The 23,426-nt window shown below is 42.0% G+C and overlaps 1 protein-coding gene across 2 annotated transcripts in view; it reads left to right on the forward strand.

Moving 5' to 3' along the window:
* KATNA1 (katanin catalytic subunit A1) overlaps positions 1-23,426 on the forward strand; it is a 35,758-nt gene that overhangs the window by 3,709 nt on the left and 8,623 nt on the right. For both annotated transcript variants that reach the window (XM_038741729.1, XM_038741725.1), the window contains exons 2-8: positions 7,227-7,346; positions 7,893-8,067; positions 11,055-11,212; positions 15,035-15,221; positions 17,186-17,307; positions 18,990-19,095; positions 20,629-20,787. In XM_038741729.1, coding sequence (XP_038597657.1) covers positions 7,906-8,067; positions 11,055-11,212; positions 15,035-15,221; positions 17,186-17,307; positions 18,990-19,095; positions 20,629-20,787 — 894 coding nt within the window. In that variant the 5' untranslated portion in view covers positions 7,227-7,346; positions 7,893-7,905. The remainder of the gene's footprint in view (positions 1-7,226; positions 7,347-7,892; positions 8,068-11,054; positions 11,213-15,034; positions 15,222-17,185; positions 17,308-18,989; positions 19,096-20,628; positions 20,788-23,426) is intronic.

Here is a 23,426-nt window from a genome sequence, read left to right on the forward strand (position 1 = left end):
TCCATAACCGCCTTGCTCTTTCTCCTCCTCTGCAGTCTCGCATCTTCTCTTGCCCCCAAGGCATCTCCGCAGGAGTGTCCCACCGGCACCTTGGGCTCATTTTGTCCGAAACTTAACTCATTTCGCTCCCAGATCTTCTCCCGGCAACTTCCTCGTCACAGTTGACAACATCACTCTCCTCCCCAGCTCTGAAGCCACCAGCCATCACATTTTTCTTGACTCCTTCCATTCTTTCATTACCCCAATTGTTTCCCATCTCCCAAGTTCTTTCTTCCGTAGCATTTCCAGTGTCCGCCCCGTCCTCTCCAAGTGTTCCCACATTTAGGCCCTGGTTATATCCCGACTTAGAAATAGAGTCAACCACCTTGCTGATGTCCAGGCCACCAGTCTCTCCCTTCTGCAGCTCAGACTTCATTTGACTGTCCAGATGGTTTCTTTTTTTTCCTAAAACCTCATTCTGCACACCTCTCCCTATTCCTATCTCCATCAAGCAGGAATTCCTAACCATAGGCTTTAAGACACGCAGCAATGTCGCATTTATTTACTGAATGTTTACTGTGTGCAGAGCACAGTACTAAGCTCTAACACACCTGGTAGACGTGTTCCCTGCCCAGAAGAAGCTTTCTTTCAGTCTGGAGGGGAATGCATCCTACTTCTTCTCCACTCGGTTCTCTCACTCAAGCTAACCTGCTTACCGTTCCTCATTTTCATCACCCCTGCCACTGACCTCTCCCTCCCTCCTACCCCCTTCGTATCTGACAGACCGCAGTTCGGGGGAAAAAAATCCTCAAAGCCTTTCTGAAGTCACATCTCTTCCAGGAGGCCTTCCCCAATTTAATTTATATTCTCCCCCCCATTTATAGCACATCCCCCGTGTTGTCACTTCAACACTTCCTTGCCACTTAAGCTGTCAGTACTCACAAACCTCCTGTAGCACTTTGATATCAAAGTTACATAACCTTTTAAGTCGTGATATATTTACATATCCCCTTTTCCTTCTTCCTCTTTTATATAATATTTTATTGTATGGCTCACCCAGTAGACTATATAAGCTTCTCTAGGGAACTACCCTAGAAACAGCGTGTCTCTGTGGAGAGAGCACGGGCTTTGGAGTCAGAGGTCATGGGTTCAAATCCCGGCTCTGCCAGTTATCAGCTGTGTGACTTTGGGCAAGTCACTTCACTTCTCTGTGCCTCAGTTACCTCATCTGTAAAAGGGGGATGAAGACCGTGAGCCCCCCGTGGGACAACCTGATCACCTTGTAACCTCCCCAGCGCTTAGAACAGTGCTTTGCACATAGTAAGTGCTTAATAAATGCCATTATTATTATTATTATCATCCATGTCTACTGGTTAATATTATTATTATTACTGGATAATATAATATATAATATAATATATCAATATTGTATTAATATATAATATAGTACTTAATATATTATGTATTCTATTATGTAATATAATATTATATTATAATATAATGTAATATTACTGGATAATATTATTGGATAATACTGGATAATATTATTGCACTCTCCCAAGAGTTTTGTCCGGTGCTGTTCTGCACAGAGTGGGCACTCAGTGTAAGTACTGTTGCTTGATTTGTGAGGACAGATTTGAAATAAATAATGTGAAAGGACTTTGGGGAAAAGTAAAAATCCAAATGACTTTATAGGGAAAGGTATTATGGATTGGTTTCATAATTACATTAAATCAATCAATCAATCGTATTTATTGAGTGCTTACTGTGTGGAGAGCACTGTACTAAGCACTTGGGAAGTACAAGTACTTATTAAAGCTTTAATAAGCTTTATTAAAGCTTATTAAAGCTAGTTATGCTTGAATTGTTAAAAGAAACTCCCAGATCTTGTAAGAATTAAGCAGTAGTCACTTTGTAGCTAGGAATTTTGTCGCATTTTAAAGTGTTTGGAAACCATCTCTGAAGCAGCAATAAATGTTGAATCGGTGATGATCTCGAGGGAACAGCTAAGGTGCTTTTCCCATCTTTTGGCTAATTCAATCAATCATATTTATTGATCAGTCAATAGAATTTAATGAGAGTCTGCAGACAGTAAAGTGCTTAAATACCATTGACTGATTGAGGGCACCGTACTAAGCACTTCGGAAAATGCAGCAGAGGTAAAAAATTCAAGGATTTTATAACTTCATGGGGGAGAGGGACGCAAAATGATTTACAGCTGGGAGGAAAAGATGGATGAATGAATAGGAATAAGTGCTCAAGTGGAATATTTAATCAGTGTACATTGTCCTAGGGTGACTGTATTCCCAAGTACTGAGGCCGAGATCGTTGGGGGAAAAACGAATTGTAGATATGGTGGGATGAGGAAGACTTTGAAGAAGGCGAAAGCGATGATTTTGCAGATTTGAAAGAGAAAAGTGTTTCTGGAAGTGATTGATCAGTCAATCAATGATACGTACCGAGTGTTTACTATGGACTGAGCGCTTGGGAGGGTACAACAGAAGTAGCAGACATGTCCCTTGCTCTTAATGAGCTTGCAGTCTAGAGGGGGAGGCAGACATTAATATTAATAAATAGTTCATATAATATGAATAAGTGAGCAAGGGGGGGTGGTCAGGGGCTGGATCGTCACGAGTGAGGCACGGTGAGAACGGGGGAAGAGTTGGTAAGAAAAAGAGGGAGAGTGCATGGACTGCTTTAAATCCAGTAGACAGGCATTCCTGCTTCAGGAGGAGAACGGGGGCCCATTGGAGGCTATACATCTCCTGTTTTGGGAGATAACGCTATCTTGTAGAAGTTGTAGTGTGTACGGCAACGATAAAAGTGCCAAGTAGATTTTGCTGGTCATCCTGACGGATGGTCTTATGACTGTTGACTCATGGGCCTTTAAAGTCCTAATTTTAGTCGGATTTGTTAGCCGACGAGCCCCCCGTGGGACAGGGACTGCGCCCGACCTAATTAACTTGTGCTTAGAGCAGTGCTTGACCCATAGTAAGTGCTTAGCAAATACCGTATGATCATTATTATTCAAGAGCCTTGGGCTCTCTAGTCGTAAAATGATTATTAATGTGGAGTTTTCTGGAGAGAATTCAGATATCAAAGTAAGTTGTTTATCAATCTTGAGGGTGGAGCCCCACAGTTTAAAACGCCAAATCTTTTTTTATGCTTCTTTCGAAGGTACGTTCCGTTTTAGAGTCCCACAACAACAGTCCTGATGTCAGAGTACCTATTTTATGGTACTAATTATGTACATTAAACGGCAAAGTATGTTTACTATGCTGTAAGTAGACTTGGGTCATTCGTTAGATTTCCATAATTCCCAGTGACTTTTTGAATCGGTATTATGGTGCCACACCCCAGAGTTCATATTTTCCAGAAATATCACCTGGCATTATAACATCTGTTTCCAAGGGTAAATGCTTGTTTTACTGAGCAGGGGGTTGAACATTAAACTGTTTTGTTTTTCTTGGCCATCAGAATAATTCAGCCATGTACTATTGACCAGTATTGATCATTTATTTCACTTTATAAGCCTTATAGATGAGTACAAAAAAGTCCTTGACCCACAGAAAGCTGCTTTGGTTTCTTCTGAGCGTACAGTTGCCCTCTCCCCCTCCGATTTCATGTAGCCAATTCCGTCTTTGCTCGTCACACTTTCCTAACCCTTGGATCTGCCTGGAGCAAATAATAATAATAATAATAATAATAATAATAATAATAATAATAATAATAGCATTTATTAAGCACTTACTATGTGCAAACCACTGTTCTAAGCGCTGGGGAGGTTACAAGGTGATCAGGTTGTCCCACGGGGGGCTCACAGTCTTAATCCCCATTTTACAGATGAGGGAACTGAGGCCCAGAGAAGTGAAGTGACTTGCCCAAAGTCACACAGCTGCCAACTGGTGGAGCCGGGATTTGAACCCCTGACCTCTGACTCCAAAGCCCGGGCTCTTTCCACTGAGCCACGCTGCTTCTCCTTATAAGAATTCCAAACTCATTTGGAATTCTGGAATTTTCTAATTTCAAAATCTGTTCTACTGTACTCCTCTCACAAGCCTTTAGTCTAGTGCTCAGTACATAATAAGCACTCAGTAAGTAAGATTGGTTCACTACAAATACAATTCCACGTAAACTAATAAAAAAGGGTGTGGAAAGAAGAGGCAGAGACCATTTAAGTAGATGGTGAGACAGTAGTAGATCAGTTACTTTATAAATAAGTGTCACCTAAATGCTTTTTATTCCTTTTCCCCCTTCTTTTTCCTCACATGCTCTTAAGAACTCGTTTTATGCATCATTCCTTGAGATACAGCGAAGTTCTAGAATTGGGAGTTAGACTTTCTTGGCCATCCTGTGCTATTCTTTGATTTGTAAACGTTTAATTTGCCTCTTGCTCAACCAGTTTTAAGGAGTTAGTCATCAGTTAAGCCCGAAATCGTAACAAGCTGGGAAAACAAAAAAGGGTTGACATGGTAGGATGAGACTAAGTGGAAAAGCTTGCTCTGAGGTAGGGCCGATATAACCTATGATCATTTCAGTGAGGGAACTTGGCTGCTGTTGGCAGAGTAATTTTCTGAAAGCGCTTGGACGAGAGGTGTTTTTCTATCTTTCTATTTTACCAGATGCTGAATTAGCAGCTCCCCGACTATTCATGAGTAGTTAGACGTTCAAACGTGGCCGTGTAACTTTTCTCAGACTTCAAAATCTCATCGAATGTACGGGACGGTGAGTCCCCGTGAAGCGCCCCGTGTTCTAGTACACACTTCTTGACCATCACAGCCCCAAGCACACAATTGCTTCTTCGGACATCATCATCATCAGTCGTATTTATTGAGCGCTTACTGTGTGCAGAGCACTGTGCTAAGCGCTTAACATCGCATCGTGTCCCCAACAGATGGACACCCGTTGTCAGACGGACGTCCCCCAACTCCCCACCGACAGTCCATAAGACGTGTGTGATAAAAAGAAGCAGAGAAGCAGCGTGGCTCAGTGGAAAGAGCCCGGGCTTTGGAGTCAGAGGCCATGGGTTCAGATCCCGGCTCTGCCAGTTGTCAACTGTGTGACTTTGGGCAAGTCACTTCACTTCTCTGTGCCTCAGTTCCCTCATCTGTAAAATGGGGATTAAGACTGTGAGCCCCATGTGGGACAACGGGATCACCTTGTATGCCCCAGCGCTTAGAACAGTGCTTTGCACATAGTAAGCGCTTAACAAATACCATTATTATTATTATATGTTGCCAACTTGTACTTCCCAAGCACTTAGTGCAGTGCTCTGCACACAGTAAGCGCTCAATAAATACGATTGAATGAATGAATGAATGAACCAGCCTAATTAATTGATGGGATTCGAAACTTCGATGTAGCCTAAAGAAGCTTAACGTAACGAATAATTTCTAACCTTATTTTTATCCGTCCGCTGTACGCATTCCTCAGCACGTTAAATTGTAGCACAGATTGGGATTAACTTTGTGGTTTTTCTCAGAAGGGGATTCCTTTAACCTGAATAACTGAACTTTAATCTGCTACTTTAAATTTCTTTTTCCTTTCCGTAGTCGTTGTCTTCCTGATCAACTTCTTCAGGCGAGACCCGTCTTTAGTAAAATAAAGAGTACTTAAAGTGAAAAACGAGAGCTGTGTGATATATTCATAAGGCACGCGGCGCCAGAAGAACCTTCTCTCGTTCCCCCGTTGGGCTGGAGCCAAAATGCATAACGACAACACAGACTGTGGCTGAAATGAGTGTCGTTGTGCTTTTCCCCAACCCTGTTCAGTGTGTGTGTTGGTTTTTTGTTGTTGTTGTTGTTCTGAACTATAGTTTGCCCGTGGCCTTATTCCATATATCTGTGTGTATGATATGTTTTGGAGGTGAGCGGGAATGTGAGACTGCAGAGGAGAGATGTCAGGGCAAATGAGGTGGATTTGGGAGTCCTCCGCGTAGAGGGAGTTGAAAAGCAGCAATGCCTAGTGGATAGAGCATGAGACTGATGCTCATGAGCATAAATACGATTGATGGTGATGATGATGATGAGACTGGGAGTCAGCCAGAGGACCTGGGTTTTAATCCCGGCTCCGCCATCTGTCTGTGTGACCTTGGTCAAGTCAAGCGCTTAGTACAGTGCTCCGCACACAGTAAGCGCTCAATAAATCCGCTTTAATGCATTTCACTTCTCTGTGCCTCAGTTACCTCAGTAAAATCAATCAATCAATCGTATTTATTGAGCGCTTACTGTGTGCGGAGCACTGTACTAAGCGCTTGGGATGTCCAAGTTGGCAACATGTAGAGACAGTCCCTACGCAACAGTGGGCTCACAGTCTAGAAGGGGGAGACAGAGAACAAACCCAAACATATTGACAAAATAAAATAAATAGAATAGATATGTACAACTAAAATGAATTAATAAATAAATAATAAATAAAATGGGAATTAAGACTCTGAACCCCATGGGGGACATGGACTTTGTCCAACCTGATTACCTTGTAGCTACCCCAGTGCTTAGAACGGTGCTTGGCACGTAGTAGTAACTGCTTAACAAAGACCACAATAATGTTGATTTTTAGACTGTGAGCCCACTGTTGGGTAGTTTCTGTCTCTATGTGTTGCCAATTTGTACTTCCCAAGCGCTTAGTGCAGTGCTCTGCACACAGTAAGCGCTCAATAAATACGATTGATTGATTGATTTATATGGTAATAATATACCATATACCCTATCATTATCATAATAATAATTATGGTATTTGCCAAACACTGTTCTAAGCGCTGGGGGGGGATACAAGGTGATCAGGTGGTCCCACGTGGGGGCCCCCAGTCTTAATCCCCCTTTTAGACTGTGAGCCCGTTGTTGGGTAGGGCCCGTCTCTATATGTTGCCGACTTGTACTTCCCAAGCTCTTAGTACAGTGCTCTGCACCCAGTAAGCGCTCAATAAATATGATTGAATAAATATGATTGATTGAATGAATGAAGGAATGAATGTTGGCCAGGGATAATGGGGAGAGGGGATCTAGAGATGAGAGGTCTCGGCGGCGACGGGACGGTTCTGCGGGTAGAACATGTCGGGGATAGAGGACGGGTAAGTAGGTGGCGGGAGGAGATTTCAGAATTGGTCAGGTTAAAGATTGTGTGGTGGCTAATGATGGCGAAACCCCGAGGGGATTTTTGTCAAATCCTTAAGTACCCTAGGAATTTGTCATCATGCCTATGGGCTTAAATGCATTGTTAATTTTTTTTTTTAACTTTCTTTATTCTAGTTTGGCTTCCTGCCTTCCATTGCCAATGGGACTTGCTCTGATCAACTGTTTCCCCAATCCTTTCTGTAAAGGCAGAATTGAGAGAAACATTTAGCATCCTCCAACTTATTCTTCTGCGAGGTAAATACTTTTCAGTGCTTAGAACAGTGCTTTGCACATAGTAAGCGCTTAACAAATGCCATCATTATTATTATTATTTTCAACGAGGTAAAAAAAATGCTTTGAGTAGGCTAATGCGGTCAACGGTGTAGAATTAAGGTCCCGCTCACGGCTTAGCACTTCAAAGGAATTTGGAGCACGAAAGATGATCTTTCATTCTTTTTTCTTCTAGTCAGACTGTGGTGATTAGAAAACGCAAGGTGTCTTTGCCTTAATCCAGAATCAAGACTTAATTCAAGTCTTGAATTAAGACTAAAGGACTTAATCAAGACCTGTTTCCGGGTTCAGTCCTAGGGGGAGAGAAAAATTCACCTCCCAAAACACCCCCATAGACGGAGCTTATGCCTGTAGTTCTGGGGCCAATTCAGCTCTGTAGCTGCTGCTTTCGCCTGGGTGGAGATGCTTGAAGTCTTGGAATCAGTCTCGAAGTTCAGGCCGTAGCTGCTTCCGTTTGAAAAGAAACGCGTATGAAAAACCTGATTTCTTTTTATTCCATCTTGTTTTCAGCCGCCCTCCGAGCATGAGTCTTCTTATGATTAGTGAAAATGTAAAATTGGCTCGTGAGTACGCTTTGCTGGGAAACTATGATTCGGCAATGGTTTATTATCAGGGAGTACTTGATCAAATGAACAAATACCTCTACTCTGTCAAGGATACGTACCTGCAACAAAAATGGCAACAGGTGAGACTTCTGTGCTACCTACTTTATATTTTAATAGCTTAAGTACTCAGGACTGTAAAGAGCTAACACATTTGAGAACATAGGAGAACAGTGTTACATTCATATAAAAGTTGGCAATGAACCATATTCATTCAGTTGTATCCCCCGCCTTAGCTCCTTTCCCTTCCCACAGCACCTGTATATATGTGTATATATATGTTTGTACATATTTATTACTCTATTTATTTTACTTGTACATATTTATTCTATTTATTTTATTTTGTTAATATGTTTGGTTTTGTTATCTGTCTCCCCCTTCTAGACTGTGAGCCTGCTGTTGGGTAGGGTCTCTATGTGTTGCCAACTTGTACTTCCCAAGCGCTTATTACAGTGCTCTGCACACAGTAAGCGCTCAATAAAAATGATTGAACGAATGAATTGAGCGCTTACTGTGTGCAGAGCACTGTACTAAGCACATTTCAACATCTTTAAAATGAGTTCCTCGTTTAGGAATGTATGGAGAAAATTCTGTCGAATTTTTACTTTTGAAGTTAGAAGTATCTACTATTCTTGTAAGCCAGAATTTTTACCTGAATTCTAACTATATGAAGAAAGCCAATTTCAGAGATCAAATTCACTAGATCTCCCTAACTCGCTTCTTCTTAGGGCATCAATTTTTATTGATGGAAGTCTGGGCTTGGCTTCTTTTAACATTTTTACTTTGGCCGTCATTCTTTCAGCCTCCCTGTTTGCACGGCAGATTCTTCTATTCAAGCTCATTAGCCTATTGTCATTATTATATAATAATAATAAGGAGAAGAATAACACTCATTGTTCTCTTATTAAACCTTCTTTGTGCCTGTATTTGAAGTCAAAGGTCTTTCAGTTAAGATGCTTTGAATTCTGCTTTAAAATTCATTACTGTTAATAATAGTCATTGTAGTATTTAAGCACTTATCAGGTACCAAGTGCTGAGGGAGATACAGTATAAGTAGATTGGACACCTTCCCTTTGCCACCGGGGCTCACAGTCTAAGTAGGAGGAAGAACAGGCACTGATTCCCCGTTTAATAGATGAAGAAACTGAGGCACAGAGACGTTAAGTGACTTGGCCAAGGGCGTTCAGCAGACAAGTGGCAGAATTGGGATTAGAACCCAGATCCTCTGAATCTTAGCCTCCTTTTCCTACTAGGCCACAAGGTTTCTCTGGCAATCCCATGCTCATTTGTGACTTTGGCTTTCAGATAGCAAGCAATGTTTGAGCCATCTATCAGCATCAATCAGTCGTATTTATTGAGTGCTTACTGTGTGCAGAGGACTATACTAAGGACTTCAGAGAGTGCGGTATAACAGTGTAACAGACACATGCCTGCCCACAATGAGCTTACAGTCTAGAGGGGGAGACAGACATTAATATAAATAAATAAATTACAGATCCACAATGAGCTTACAGTCTAGAGGGGGAGACAGACATTAATATAAATAAATAAATTACAGATCCACAATGAGCTTACAGTCTAGAGGGGGAGACAGGCATTAATATAAATAAATAAATTACAGATCCACAATGAGCTTACAGTCTAGAGGGGGAGACAGACATTAATATGAATAAATTACAGATCCACAATGAGCTTACAGTCTAGAGGGGGAGACATACATTAATATAAATAAATAAATTACAGATCCATAATGAGCTTACAGTCTAGAGGGGGAGACAGACATTAATATGAATAAATAAATTACAGATCCATAATGAGCTTACAGTCTAGAGGGGGAGACAGACATTAATATAAATAAATAAATTACAGATCCACAATGAGCTTACAGTCTAGAGGGGGAGACAGACATTAATCTGAATAAATAAATTACAGATCCACAATGAGCTTACAGTCTAGAGGGGGAGACAGACATTAATATAAATAAATAAATTAGAGATCCATAATGAGCTTACAGTCTAGAGGGGGAGACAGACATTAATATAAATAAATAAATTACAGATATGTGCTTAAGTGCCATGGGGCTGCGGGAGGTGGGAGGGGATGAATAAAGGAAGCAAGCGGGAGAAAAGGAAACGAGGGCCTAGTCAGGGGAGCCGTTTCAGAGGAGATGTGCCTTCGATAAAGCTTTGAAGGCGGGGAGAGTAATTCAATCAATCGTATTATTGAGCGCTTACTATGTGCAGAGCACTGTACTAAGCGCTTAATTGTTGGAAATGAAGAGGGGGAACGTTCCAGGCCAGAGCCAGGATGTAGGCAAGAAGTCGGTGGCGAGATAGACGTGATCAAGAATAAGTGAATAGGTAGGCATCAGATAATAATAATAATAATAATGGCATTTATTAAGCGCTTACTATGTGCAAAGCACTGTTCTAAGCGCTGATGAGCAAAGTGCGTGGGCAAAGTGGTTGAGTGCTTTCAAGCCGATGTTTTGAAGTTTCTGTTTGATGCAGAGATGGATGGGCAACGTCTGGAGGTTCCTGAGGAGAGGGGAAACTTGGACTGAATATTTTTGTAGAAAAATGATCCGGGCAGCAGAGAGAAGTATGGACTGGAGTGGAGAGAGACAGGAAGCAGGGAGGTCAGCAAGGAGGGCTTGATGCGGTAATCAAGACGGGATAGGATAAGTGCCTGGATTAACGTAGCAGCAGTTTGGAGAGGAAAGGGCAGATTTTAGCTAAGACGTGAAGGTTAAATTGACAGGATTTAGTGATTGAATGTATCAATATCTTCAGGAAATTTTAGGTTTGAAGATGACTATGAACAGTGACTTTGAGCTCTAAGAAAACTGAGAGGTGGCTATATTTTATTAGAAATTAAATGAGAACTTGAATGCTAGTAATGTATGGTTGTCCATTAATATAGATGTGAAGACTTGCCAGGGAAGCCTTATGCCCTTTGTGGTTGGAAAAGCAGCTGAAACGTGTCATAACAACGTTCAATGATAAAATGTCTGTTAAAATGTACATTTCTAAATCTCCAGTACCGAGCTGTCATTTGCCTTTGGACCCAGGTGCGGCAGGAGATAAGCGTAGAAGCGAAGCATGTTAAGGATATCATGAAAACTCTGGAGAGTTTTAAATTGGACAGCACTCCTTTGAAAGCAGCGCATCAGGAACTCCCAACTCCGGATGGAGAAGTCTGGTCCTTACCTGTACCTGTTGAACGTAGGTAAGTGTAAGTCTCGTAAGAACAAATTATTACCCCAAAATACGAGCTGGACTGAACTTACAGTAATAACTGATAACTTCGAAGGTGCTGTCTGATCAACAGACAACGTATTTTAAATCATCCCTCTTTGTTCTCCCTTGATGATCACCAGGTTACGATTCCATTGTTGACTTTTTTTTCCTCAAAACCCTTACTGATGCTTTGAAATCTTCAGCTTCCAGTCAGTCATATTTTTTGAGCACTTACTGTTGCAGAGCACTCCACTAAGCACAATATAATCAAGTTGGTAGATATGTTCCCTGCCCACAGCGAGCTTTCAGTCTTTAAGTGAGCCCGTTGTTGGGTAGGGACCGTCTCTATATGTTGCCAACTTGTACTTCCCAAGCGCTTAGCGCAGTACGCTCTCAATAAATGCAATTGAATCAATGAATCCATTAATATAAATCAATTGTGGATATGTATATGAGTGCTGTGGGGCTGAGGCAGGGTTGAATAAAGAGTGTCAATCCAAGTGCAAGGGCCTGTCATAAGGGAGTGAGAGAAGAGGAAATGAGTGCTTAGGGAAGGCCTCTTGAAGGGATGTTCCTTTAATAAAGAGCTCACCTCCTCCAAGAGGCCTTCCCAGACTGAGCCCCCTTTTTCCTCTCCTCCTCCCCATCTCCCACGCCCCTTCCCCTCCCCACAGCACCTGTATATATGCTTGGACAGATTTATTACTCTATTTTACTTGTACATATTTACTATTCTATTTATTTTGTTAATGATGTGCATTTAGCTTTAATTCTGTTTGTTTTGACGACTTGACACCTGTCCACGTGTTTTGTTGTCTGTCTCCCCCTTCTAGGCTGTGAGCCCGCTGTTGGGTAGGGACCGTCTCTATATGTTGCCGACTTGTACTTCCCAGGCGCTTGGTACAGTGCTCTGCACACAGTAAGCGCTCAATAAATACGATTGAATGAATGAAGGTGGGAGTGATCATCTGTCTGGCTGTGAAGAAGGGGGGCCGTTCCAGGCCAGAGGCAAGACTTGGGTGAGAGGTCAGTGGTGAGATTGATGAGATGGAGGTACAATCTCAATTGATGAGATTGAGGTAGGTTGGCATTAGAGGAGCAAAATATGCAGGCTGGGTTATAGTAGGAAATCAGAGAGGTAAGGTAGGAGAGGGCAAGGTGATTGAGTGGTTTAAAGCTGATGATAAGGAGTTTCTGTCTGATGCGAGGTGGTTGGGCAACCAAGGAAGGTTCTTTTCTCCCCTCACATAGAGCATGTCTTTGTAACATTCTTTAAGGAAATGATTTTTGCCTAAAAAAAGCTCCTTTAGTCTCTAATAGATCTCCTTCATTCAAACTTTTCCACCTTCTTTTATATCAGTCAGGAGCAAATCTGACAGGCTCTTTTCAGATACACCTCATCTCTTCCATCCTTAAGAAGCCATTTCTCCATCAGTAACATCTGTCTTACTTTCTTGCGCTTGCAGACTTTGTAGAACAAACTTATACTGCCTCCATTTTCTCTTCAGTGCTTTTAATCTATTTGGAGCATTAAGCCGCAATTCAAAGGTTCCAACTAACCTCCACTTGCCTAATATCGCCATTCTTATAGTCCTTTATCTCTATAATGTACATCTATAGTGCTCTCTAAACTTGTGTTTGTTAAAAGGAAGTAGGGTAGGGAATGATGGACTGCAAAAGGTTAACATAAATTATGCCTTGGGTCAATGAAAATTAAGACCATTGCAGAAGGAAAGTTGATACGACAAATGAATTGGGCTAAGAAATACACAGAATTTGCTAGGACGAGTAAAAGGGTGATTTCCCCTGAAAAGATATTTTAATATCTTTATTAATATTAATATTTTAATTTATAACTGTAGTATTTTTTAGCCCTTACTGTATGCCAAACACTAGACCAACTCCTGGGAATTCATACAGTATAAGCAGTTTGAACATAGTCCCTGTCCCACCTGGAGTCCAAAGTCTAAGGGGGAAGGAGAGAAGGTGTCTTATCCCCCAAAATCTGACTGATTTTTTTACAGATGGGGAAACTGGGGTTCAGAAAGGTTAAGTGACCTGCCCAAGATGTCTCTGCAGATGGGTAATGGAGCTAGAATTTGAACCTGGGTCTCTTGACTCCGAGGCCTGTGATCTTGCAACACGGCTACACCACAAGGAACTTATAGGAAGAGACAATTATAAAAAATCTCTACAACTAGAGTGGTCAGGATGAATCCAGAAGACATTTCACAAATCTGCCGGACAGGGGTGGAGGGGTAGGAGGTTCTCGAGCTGGGGAAGCAGTGTTAGCAAGGAGACAGAGGCAGGAGAGTCAAGAGCGAAATGTGGTTAGAAAGCTACCTTAGCAGGGGGGAAGAAAGGAGATCTGTAATATTGGGCGGGGAACCGTAGAGCTAATTGTGACGAGTTTTTGTTTGAGGCGAAGAACATAGGGAGCCAGCGGACAGTTTTGAGTTCAGAGGAGCAGGCGGTCTGGGCCGAGACGTTTCAGGAAGTTGATCCCCTGCAGAAGCTTGTAGTTTAGATTGGAGTCGGGGGGAGGCTTATACAGTAATTCGAACAGAGCGTCTACCAAAATGGTAGGTAATTGGAGAAAGAGGAAGGGGCCGGAGCTGGGAGAAATTCTATGAAAAACTGGTAAGATCCGGCAGTAGGTTGAATGTGAGAATTGAAAGACGTTGAGGAGATCTGGATAACACCAAGGTTGTGGGCAAGATTGTCGAATCCTGATTGGTAGCCAAAATCCCTCCAGATGTGGTCTTTATAATTATGGAAGTCAGAGAAAATATTCTAGACGTGGTGCCTAAATCGTTATTAAAAAGCACTAAAAATAAAGCCAATAAGTGCTCACTAAATACCATCCATGTCTCTTTTTTGATTGCTTACCTGAAATAACTACTCAGGTCGTGTGCACAGATCCCTCTCTTTCAATCAATCAGTCGTATTTATTGAGCACTCACTGTACTAAGGCTTGGGAGAGTATGACATAACAGTATGAAATAACTGAAATAACTACTCAGATCATGCGCACAGATCCCTCTCTGTCAATCAATCAGTCGTATTTATTGAGCACTCACTGTACTAAGGCTTGGGAGAGTATGACATAACAGAGTTGATAGAAATGAAATAAACCAGAGTTTTCGGCCATTTTAAAATGAGCCAAGAATCAATTTCTTATTCAGACATGGAGAGTAGCAGTAAATAGTTTATTAGTATGCAAAAACGTGGCAGCTACTTGAGTATTTTGACCCATAGGGTAAGCATTTCTTTGTCACGGATGTAAACTTTATAGTAAATGTATTTGTCACCAAGTCAGGGAGAGAAATGAATAATGGCAAAGGTAAGTCATAATGGTCATATGTTTGCAGAGTTTTCTTTCATATTTCGAATGAGCCAAATGACTCCCCGTGGTAGGTAACATGATATGATGTTGTTCATTCATTCAATTGTATTTATTGAGCACTTACTGTGTGCAGAGCACCGTACTAAGCGCTTGCACGAGTATAATGCAACAATAAAGTCACATTCCCTGCTCACAACAAGCTTACAGTCTAGAGTGGGGGACACAGACATTAATTCAAATAAATAAAATGACAGATTATGTACCTAAGTGCCGTGGGGCTGGGAACAGGGAAAGAGCAAAGGGAGCAAGTCAGGGCAATGCAGAGGGAGTGGGATATGAGGAAAAGTGGGGCTTTGTCTTAATCTGTTTTAAGGTAGACCTTAACATAGAGGTTAATGTATTGCTGTTTTTCCTAAATTCTTTGTGTTTTTTTTTACCCCCCCATAACTTGCTGTGTTTGATCAGACCTTCACCAGGACCCAGAAAACGACAGTCTGCTCAATGCAGTGATTCAAGAACACACAGTAACCGTCCAAGTGTGGCAGCCAAAGGCCCTCACCGTCCGTCTTCTCGAAACCCCAATAATGACAAAGGGAAAGCAGTCCGAGGTCGGGAAAAGAAGGAGCAGTCCAATAAAGGAAGAGAGGAGAAGGTGTGACATAACTGGCTTTCCCTAATTTTTTTTTAAAAAGCTCCAAGTGAAATTATTAACTGTGGCATTTAAATGCTTACTGGGTGCCCAAGCGTAAGAGCTGTACTATAAGAGCTGAAGAAGATGCAAAATATTCAGGGTGAACACAGTCCTTGTCCCACATGAGACTCACAGTCTAAGCTGGAAGGAAGACATGTTACGGATGAGGAAAATGAGGCATAGAAAAGTTAAGTGATGTGCCCAAGGTCACATAGCAGGCAAGAGATGGAGTCAGGATTAGAACCTAGGGCCCATGCTCTTTCCACTAGACCACGCTACTTGTTTAATACCTCCTTTAAAATTGATTCCCTATTTATTAGAAGTGAGAGTGCAAAATGCATTGAAACGATTGAAATTTCTTGGAGGCCAGTGACTTGAACAGTTTTCCTCTTGAAAGCATTGCAGGTTCTGATTAGCGTTATGCTTTTGTATATGAGAAATACCCTATTTTCCCCAAATAAGAAAGGAAACACTGGAGAGAGGAGCACTGTGAAAGTACAGTTCCTGTTGGAATGTTCAAAGATGCAATAGAAATGGATAATAGACTTAATTTGTCATCAGCTAACCGCTCCGATCCGTTCCTGCCCTCTTTCCAGCAATTACTTAGTCAATCAGTCGTATTTATTGGGCGCTTACAATGTGCCTTGTGGATCGAGCACGGGCCTGGGTTCTAATTCCTGCTCCGTCACTTGTCTGTTGTGTGATCGTGCGTACGCCATTTAGCTTCTCCGTACTTCAGTTACCTCATCTGTGAAATGGGGATTAAGACTGTGAGCCTATTGACTTATTTCTCATTTAATCGATGAATAACCTGAGGCACAGAGACGTTAAGTGATTTGCCCAAGGTCACACAGCGGACAAGTGGCAAAACCGGAATTAGAACCTGTGTCCTTCTGACTTCCAGGCGCATGCTCTATTTACTAGGCAACACTGCTTCTCTGTTGTTATTCTCTGTACCCACAGCGATAAGAGCAAGAGGAAATGGGTTTAAATGAAAACAGGAGATGTTTTAGACCAGAGGAAGAACTTCTTGAATGTCAGAGCAGGGAAACACTAGAACGGGTTGCGGACCTGTGGAGGGAGGTTGCGGGGCTCCCATATCCGTAATTTATTAATTTATATTAACGTCTGTCTCCCCCCACTAGACTGTAAGCTTGTTGTGGGCAGGGAATGTGTCTGTTTATTGTTATATTGTACTCTCCCAAGTGCTTAGTACAGTGCTCTGCATGTAGTAAGAGCTCAATAAATACAGTTGAATGAATTGAATGAGTGAATCCCATCCATGGACATTTTATGAAGAGTAAATTGTCACGTGGCTTGGGTGGCATGGCCATTTATAATGATAATAATAATGATAATGATGGTATTTGTTAAGCGCTTATTATGTGCGAAGCACTGTTCTAAGCGCTGGGGGGATACAAGGTAATCAGGTTGTCCCACATGGGGCTCACAGCCTTAAAAATCCCCGTTTTACAGATGAGGTAACTGAGGCCCAGAGAAGTCAAGTGACTTGCCCAAAGTCACCCAGCTGACAAGTGGCGGAGTTGGGATTAGAACCCGTGACCTCCCAAGCCCGTGCTCTTTCCATAGAGCCACGCTGCTTCTCCTCTTCATTTACGTGCCTAAGGACGAACTCTTTCTAAGGGCCTTCAGTGGTCTCCCTTAAAATGTGGAGTCTGAGCAGCCTCCACATTTTTATGGCCTAGTATTCTGGTAGCTCGTTAGTCACTTGGTATTTATCGAGCGTTTACTGGGTGCAGAGCACTGTACTAAGTGCTTGGGAGAGTACAATATAATAGACAACATTTCCTGCCCTCAATGAGCTTACCTTCTAGAGGGGAACCTCACCAAGTCAAAAAAAATTGCCGCCCATTATTCAGTCAGCAGCATATGGGCTAATTCTAGGGTTCTCTCTTCTCATCTAGAACAAATCGCCGGCTGAAGTCTCAGAACCTGAAATACATAAATTTGACGGTACCGGGTATGATAAAGACTTAGTAGAAGCCTTGGAGAGAGATATCATTTCTCAGAATCCCAATATTCGATGGTAAGTCACGTTCTGAACAAAGCGACGGGGAAGCCATCCCCCGGTGACGCACGTCTGGCTGGGGATGCCGAGTCCTGAGAAGGGCAGGGGCCACTGAGCAGTTCTTGTGGCTGAATGTGGCTAAAGCGGGATTGAATCAAGTGATTGGCTGCTATTTTCTAACAATAATAATAATAATAATAATGATGGCATTTATTAAGCGCTTACTATGTACAAAGCACCGTTCTAAGCGTTGGTGAGGTTACACGGTGATCAGGATGTCCCACGGGGGCTCACAGTCTTAATCCCCATTTTACAGATGACGGAACTGAGGCCCAGAGAAGTGAAGTGACTTGCCCGAAGTCACACAACTGACAGTTGGCAGGGCCAGGGTTTGAACCCATGACCTCTGACTCCAAAGCCCGGGCTCTTTCCACTGAGCCACGCTGCTTCTCTGATACCTTTCTTCCTACCTTTTAGACTGTGAGCCCACTGTTGGGTAGGGATTGTCTCCATATGTTGCCAACTTGTACTTCCCAAGCGCTTAGTACAGTGCTCTGCACACAGTAAGCGCTCAATAAATACGATTTATTGATTTCTTCCTTCTGAGACTGTTTTCACTCAGAGAAGATTAGTCTTATCCACCGTGTGGTTCAGCTTGGCCCTGTAAAACAGCCTGCAGTAGTGAGTGGCTAGAATTTTCATTGACCCCTTCAGCCTGTCTAGCTGCCTGACCGTAATCCCTTAACAGTAACAAATACTGCTCTTTGTGTTGGAATTGGGCATGAGTGACAATTTGAACTCCGCTCCAATCTCTGAAGTTGCTGCTGCGATTTTGCTCCTAGTACTCAATTCAGTTTTTCTAGCTCATGAGATTAAAATAATAATAATAATAATGGCATTTTTAAGCGCTTACTATGTGCGCTGGGGAGGATGCAAGTTGATCAGGTTGTCCCACGAGGGGCTCACAGTCTTAATCCCCATTTTGCAGATGAGGTAACAGGCCCAGAGAAGTGAAGTGACTTGCCCAGAGTCACACAGCTGACAAGCGGCGGAGGAGGGATTTGAACCCATGACCTCTGACTCCAAAGACCGTGCTCTTTCCACTGAGCCACGCTGCTTCTCAAAGATTAGCGACCTTCAGGAGGGTGATCTGGTTAGGCTTCAGAAGTGGGTCGCTGCCAGATTAAATTGATTTAATTATAAACTCCATCGCAATCCTGACCTTTATCACTTTTGGTCACTCTTCTGGCTTGGGCCAAGCGAGGCAAGGATTCTTTTCCTCACTGAGGACCTTAGGATTGGATTGGCGGAACTCATGAACAAATTATCATTTTTCCCAGTAGCGAACCTGAAACCCGCAGTCACTATTAGCAATTTTTCAGGCGAGACTTTTGAGCTCTGTGTATATTCCAGTTTTTATGAAAACTGTATATATTGTGGACAGTTGATTCAGTGCCATCCCTAGAGGCATAATCATAGCTCTTTTCCCTCCTTTCCCCCCACTCTCCCACACACCACACCATCCGTCAGTTTTCTGGTTGTGATGCGATCGTAGCATCTCAAACTGGATAGAGAATGGCCATGTGAAGTTAATATATGGTGTGCTCTGCACACAGTAAGTGCTCAATAAATACGACTGAATGAACTTCATGTAGTATCCGGGGATTGCAGTGGAAAAAAAATGGATTGTCTTCTTTCAGGGATGATATAGCTGACCTAGTAGAAGCCAAAAAATTGCTCAAAGAAGCTGTGGTTCTACCCATGTGGATGCCAGAGTTCTTCAAGGGCATTAGGAGACCATGGAAAGTAAGTTTTCCAATTCTGCGGTATCAGAAATAAAGTTGTAACAACTCCCTTCATTATGTTACCAATATTTTCTCGGTAAAAATGTCATTCTAATGGTTTATTTTGTTGTTTTTATGGTATTTAAGTGCTTAGTACATGTCAAACACTGGTCTAAGCACTGGGGTAGATACAAGTTAGGTCAGACACAGTCTCTGCCTCACTTAGGGGTCACAGTCTAAGTAGGAGGGAGACCAGATAATCCCCATTTTATAGATGAGGAAACTGAGGCACGGTTAAATTAAGTGACTTGCCCAGGTCACCCAGCAAGCAACTGGCAGAGTCGGAATTAGAATCCAGGTCCCGTGACTCCCAAGCTAGTGCTCGTTGCATTTGGTATTTAAAAATAATCACCCGAATTCAGAGCTGTCTCTGAAGAGCATTGTGTTCTGTATAAACTTTCACAAAAGTTGATCTGACTTTCCATATTCCGTATAGGCTGATTAATAATATTAATAATGATGGCATTTATTAAGGGTTTACTGTGTGAAGAGCATTGTGTTCTGTATAAACTTTCACAAAAGTTGATCTGACTTTCCATATTCCGTATAGGCTGATTAATAATATTAATAATGATGGCATTTATTAAGCGTTTACTGTGCGAAGAGCATGGTGTCCTGTATAAACTTTCACAAAAGTTGATCTGACTTTCCATATTCCGTATAGGCTGATTAATAATATTAATAATGATGGCATTTATTAAGCGTTTACTGTGTGAAGAGCATTGTGTTCTGTATAAACTTTCACAAAAGTTGATCTGACTTTCAATATTCTGTATAGGCTGATTAATAATATTAATAATGATGGCATTTATTAAGCGTTTACTGTGTGAAAAGCATTGTGTCCTGTATAAACTTTCACAAAAGTTGATCTGACTTTCCATATTCCGTATAGGCTGATTAATAATATTAATAATGATGGCATTTATGAAGCGTTTACTGTGTGAAGAGCATTGTGTTCTGTATAAACTTTCGCAGAAGTTGCTCTGACTTTCAATATTCCGTAAAGGCTGATTAATAATATTAATAATGATGGCATTTATTAAGCGTTTACTGTGTGAAGAGCATTGTGTTCTGTATAAACTTTCACAAAAGTTGCTCTGACTTTCCATATTCCGTATAGGCTGATTAATAATATTAATAATGATGGCATTTATTAAGCGTTTACTGTGTGCAAAGCACTGTTTTAAGCACCGGGGAGGTAACAAGGTGATGAGGTTGTCCCACCGGGGGCTCACAGTCTTAATCCCCATTTTACAGATGAGGGAACTGAGGCCCAGAGAAGTGAAGTGACTCGCCCAGAGTCACGCAGCTGACAATTGGCAGAGCTGGGATTTGAACCCGTGACCTCTGACTCCAAAGCGCGTGCTCTTTCCACTGAGCCAAGTTGATAATAAAACATGGATTTCTTGTCACAGAAAACCGTATCCTGTTTCTGGTGCCTGTCTTTTCGGTGCCCTCTCTTAACCCTTTAATTCCACTGTGATGTTCTCAACAGGGAGTGCTGATGGTTGGCCCGCCCGGCACCGGGAAGACTCTGCTCGCTAAGGCCGTAGCTACGGAGTGCAAAACAACATTTTTCAACGTTTCCTCTTCAACCCTCACGTCCAAGTACAGGGGGGAATCTGAGAAGCTGGTCCGTCTCCTGTTCGAAATGGTGAATGTTTGAGAGGGTCCTGACGATTCTGTACCTCCGTAAGGGGGAATGAGTGAGTCATCATCATCATCAATCGTCTTTATTGAGCGCTTACTATGTGCAGAGCACTGTACTAAGCGCTTGGGAAGTCCAAATTGGCAACATCTAGAGACAGTCCCTACCCAACAAGGGCTCACAGTCTAAAAGGGGGAGACAGAGAACAAAAGCAAACATACTAACAAAATAAAATAAATAGAATAGATATGTACAAGTAAAATAAATAGATAAATAGAGTAATAAATATGTACAAACATATATACATATATACAGGTGCTGTGGGGAAGGGAAGGAGGTAAGATGGGGGGATGGAGGAAGGGGCTCAGTCTGGGAAGGCCTCCTGGAGGAGGTGAGCTCTCAGCAGGGCCTTGAAAGGAGGAAGAGAACTAGCTTGGCGGATGAGTCGTAACTATCCCCAGTGGCTGAGCAAATCGTCATCATCATCATCAATCGTATTTATTGAGCGCTTACTATGTGCAGAGCACTGTACTAAGCGCTTGGGAAGTCCAAATCGGCAACATCTAGAGACAGTCCCTACCCAACAGTGGGCTCACAGTCTAAAAGGGGGAGACAGAGAACAAAACCAAACATACTAACAAAATAAAATAAATAGAATAGATAGGTACAAGTAAAATAAATAAATAAATAAATAAATAAATAGATCCTAGAATCCTACGTCCTCCCCAGGCCTGGAATGCCCTCCCTCTGCCCATCCTCCAAGCTAGCTCTCTTCCTCCCTTCAAGGCCCTACTGAGAGCTCACCTCCTCCAGGAGGCCTTCCCAGACTGAGCCCCTTCCTTCCTCTCCCCCTCGTCCCCCTCTCCATCCCCCCATCTTACCTCCTGTACTTCCCCACAGCACCTGTATATATGTATATATGTTTGTACATATTTATTACTCTATTTTACTTGTACATACCTATTCTATTTACTTTATTTTGTTAGTATGTTTGGTTTTGTTCTCTGTCTCCCCCTTCTAGACTGTGAGCCCACTGTTGGGTAGGGACTGTCTCTATGTGTTGCCGACTTGTACTTCCCAAGCGCTTAGTACAGTGCTCTACACACAGTAAGCGCTCAGTAAATACGATTGATTGATTGATTGATCAGCGTGGCAGCTGGAGGCAGATATTGTGCTCTCGGTGCTGTTGAAGGCCATCTATTTAGCCTGACTGCCTAGTTTGAGTCCACTTGGAAATGTGAGCCTGTCCGTTGGCTCTGCGCTTATTCTTGTGCCCAACAGGTTTGTTGTTCATCAACTAAACCAGCTTGGAGTTATTTCTACGCTGCCTTTTATGTAAATAAGCCGTTACTCACTAATTCCCCCAAACCGATATTAAAGTCATGGTTCGATAGTCGTCATTCCATTCACCGACTGGGGGAAATTAACCTAGCAGTTTAAACCTAATGACCCAAGGTACGAGTTAAGTCCTTTTTTCCCGGCTCAACACTTGCCTTCTTTTCCCTCCCTCAGGAAATTTGAGTATATTGGGGTAAGAATGAACCATTACTCTCCAAATGTTTGCACTCAGTCTGCGTGTTTAATCTGCATTGAAAAGATATATTTTTGTAAACATCAGCGTAAAGACTGCTGCACGTATCCTCCTGCTTCAGAAGATCGAAAGTGGGAAGTTGTGTAGATATTTCTAGTAATAAATATTTTTTTAAATATCAGCGTAAAGACTGCTGCACACATCCTCCTTCAGAAGATGGAAAGTGGGAAGTTGTGTAGATATTTCTAGTAATAATAATAATGATAATGATGATGGCATTTATTAAGCGCCGACTATGTGCAAAGCACTGTTCTAAGAGCTGGGGAGGATACAAGGTGATCAGGTTGTCCCACGTGGGGCTCACAGTCTTAATCCCCATTTTTCAGATGAGGTAGCTGAAGCACAGAGAAGTTAAGTGACTTGCCCATAGTCACACAGCTGACAAGAAGGCTTAGGTGGGATTACGGTTTACTTTTCTAGACCTGACACATTCTCAGGATCTGTCTTCCATTCTTTTTAAACTATTTTGTAGCCAGAGAAGTTCATTTCATATTTGTTTCCTGCATCCCTTAATTGTACAATTTATGATGGCTAAAGGCAGTTTCGTAGGGTCAGGAATAATATAAATTTGTGAGAAGAGGAAGTGTAGCAGACCACTCCGTTGCTTAAAAAAAAAAAAATCAATCAGTTTCCTTCAAGAGCTCTTTAGCCATAGTGTTGATATTGGCATTGCATTTTTTTATAAAGCAACTTTTAAAATAGGTTCCTTCATACAGGATGGTTGTTTGCATGCAGCCACCTTAATCTTATTATAGAGTTTAGTAATTAAGAAGATAGGTTACTTCTTTTTAGTTACCAAATAGTCCTTAAGTTTCTGTGCTCTGCCTTCATGATGTTTAGTAAATAGTGTTGATATTGGCATTGCATTTTTTTATAAAGCAACTTTTAAAATAGGTTCCTTCATACAGGATGGTTGTTTGCATGCAGCCACCTTAATCTTGTGCACACAGTAAGCGCTCAATAAATACGATTGATGATGATGATGATGATGATATTGGCATTGCATTTTTTTATAAAGCAACTTCAAAAATAGGTTCCTTCATACAGGATGGTT

This window comes from Tachyglossus aculeatus, chromosome 2, assembly GCF_015852505.1.
Source record: "Tachyglossus aculeatus isolate mTacAcu1 chromosome 2, mTacAcu1.pri, whole genome shotgun sequence".
NCBI classification, from domain to species: Eukaryota; Metazoa; Chordata; class Mammalia; order Monotremata; family Tachyglossidae; genus Tachyglossus; species Tachyglossus aculeatus.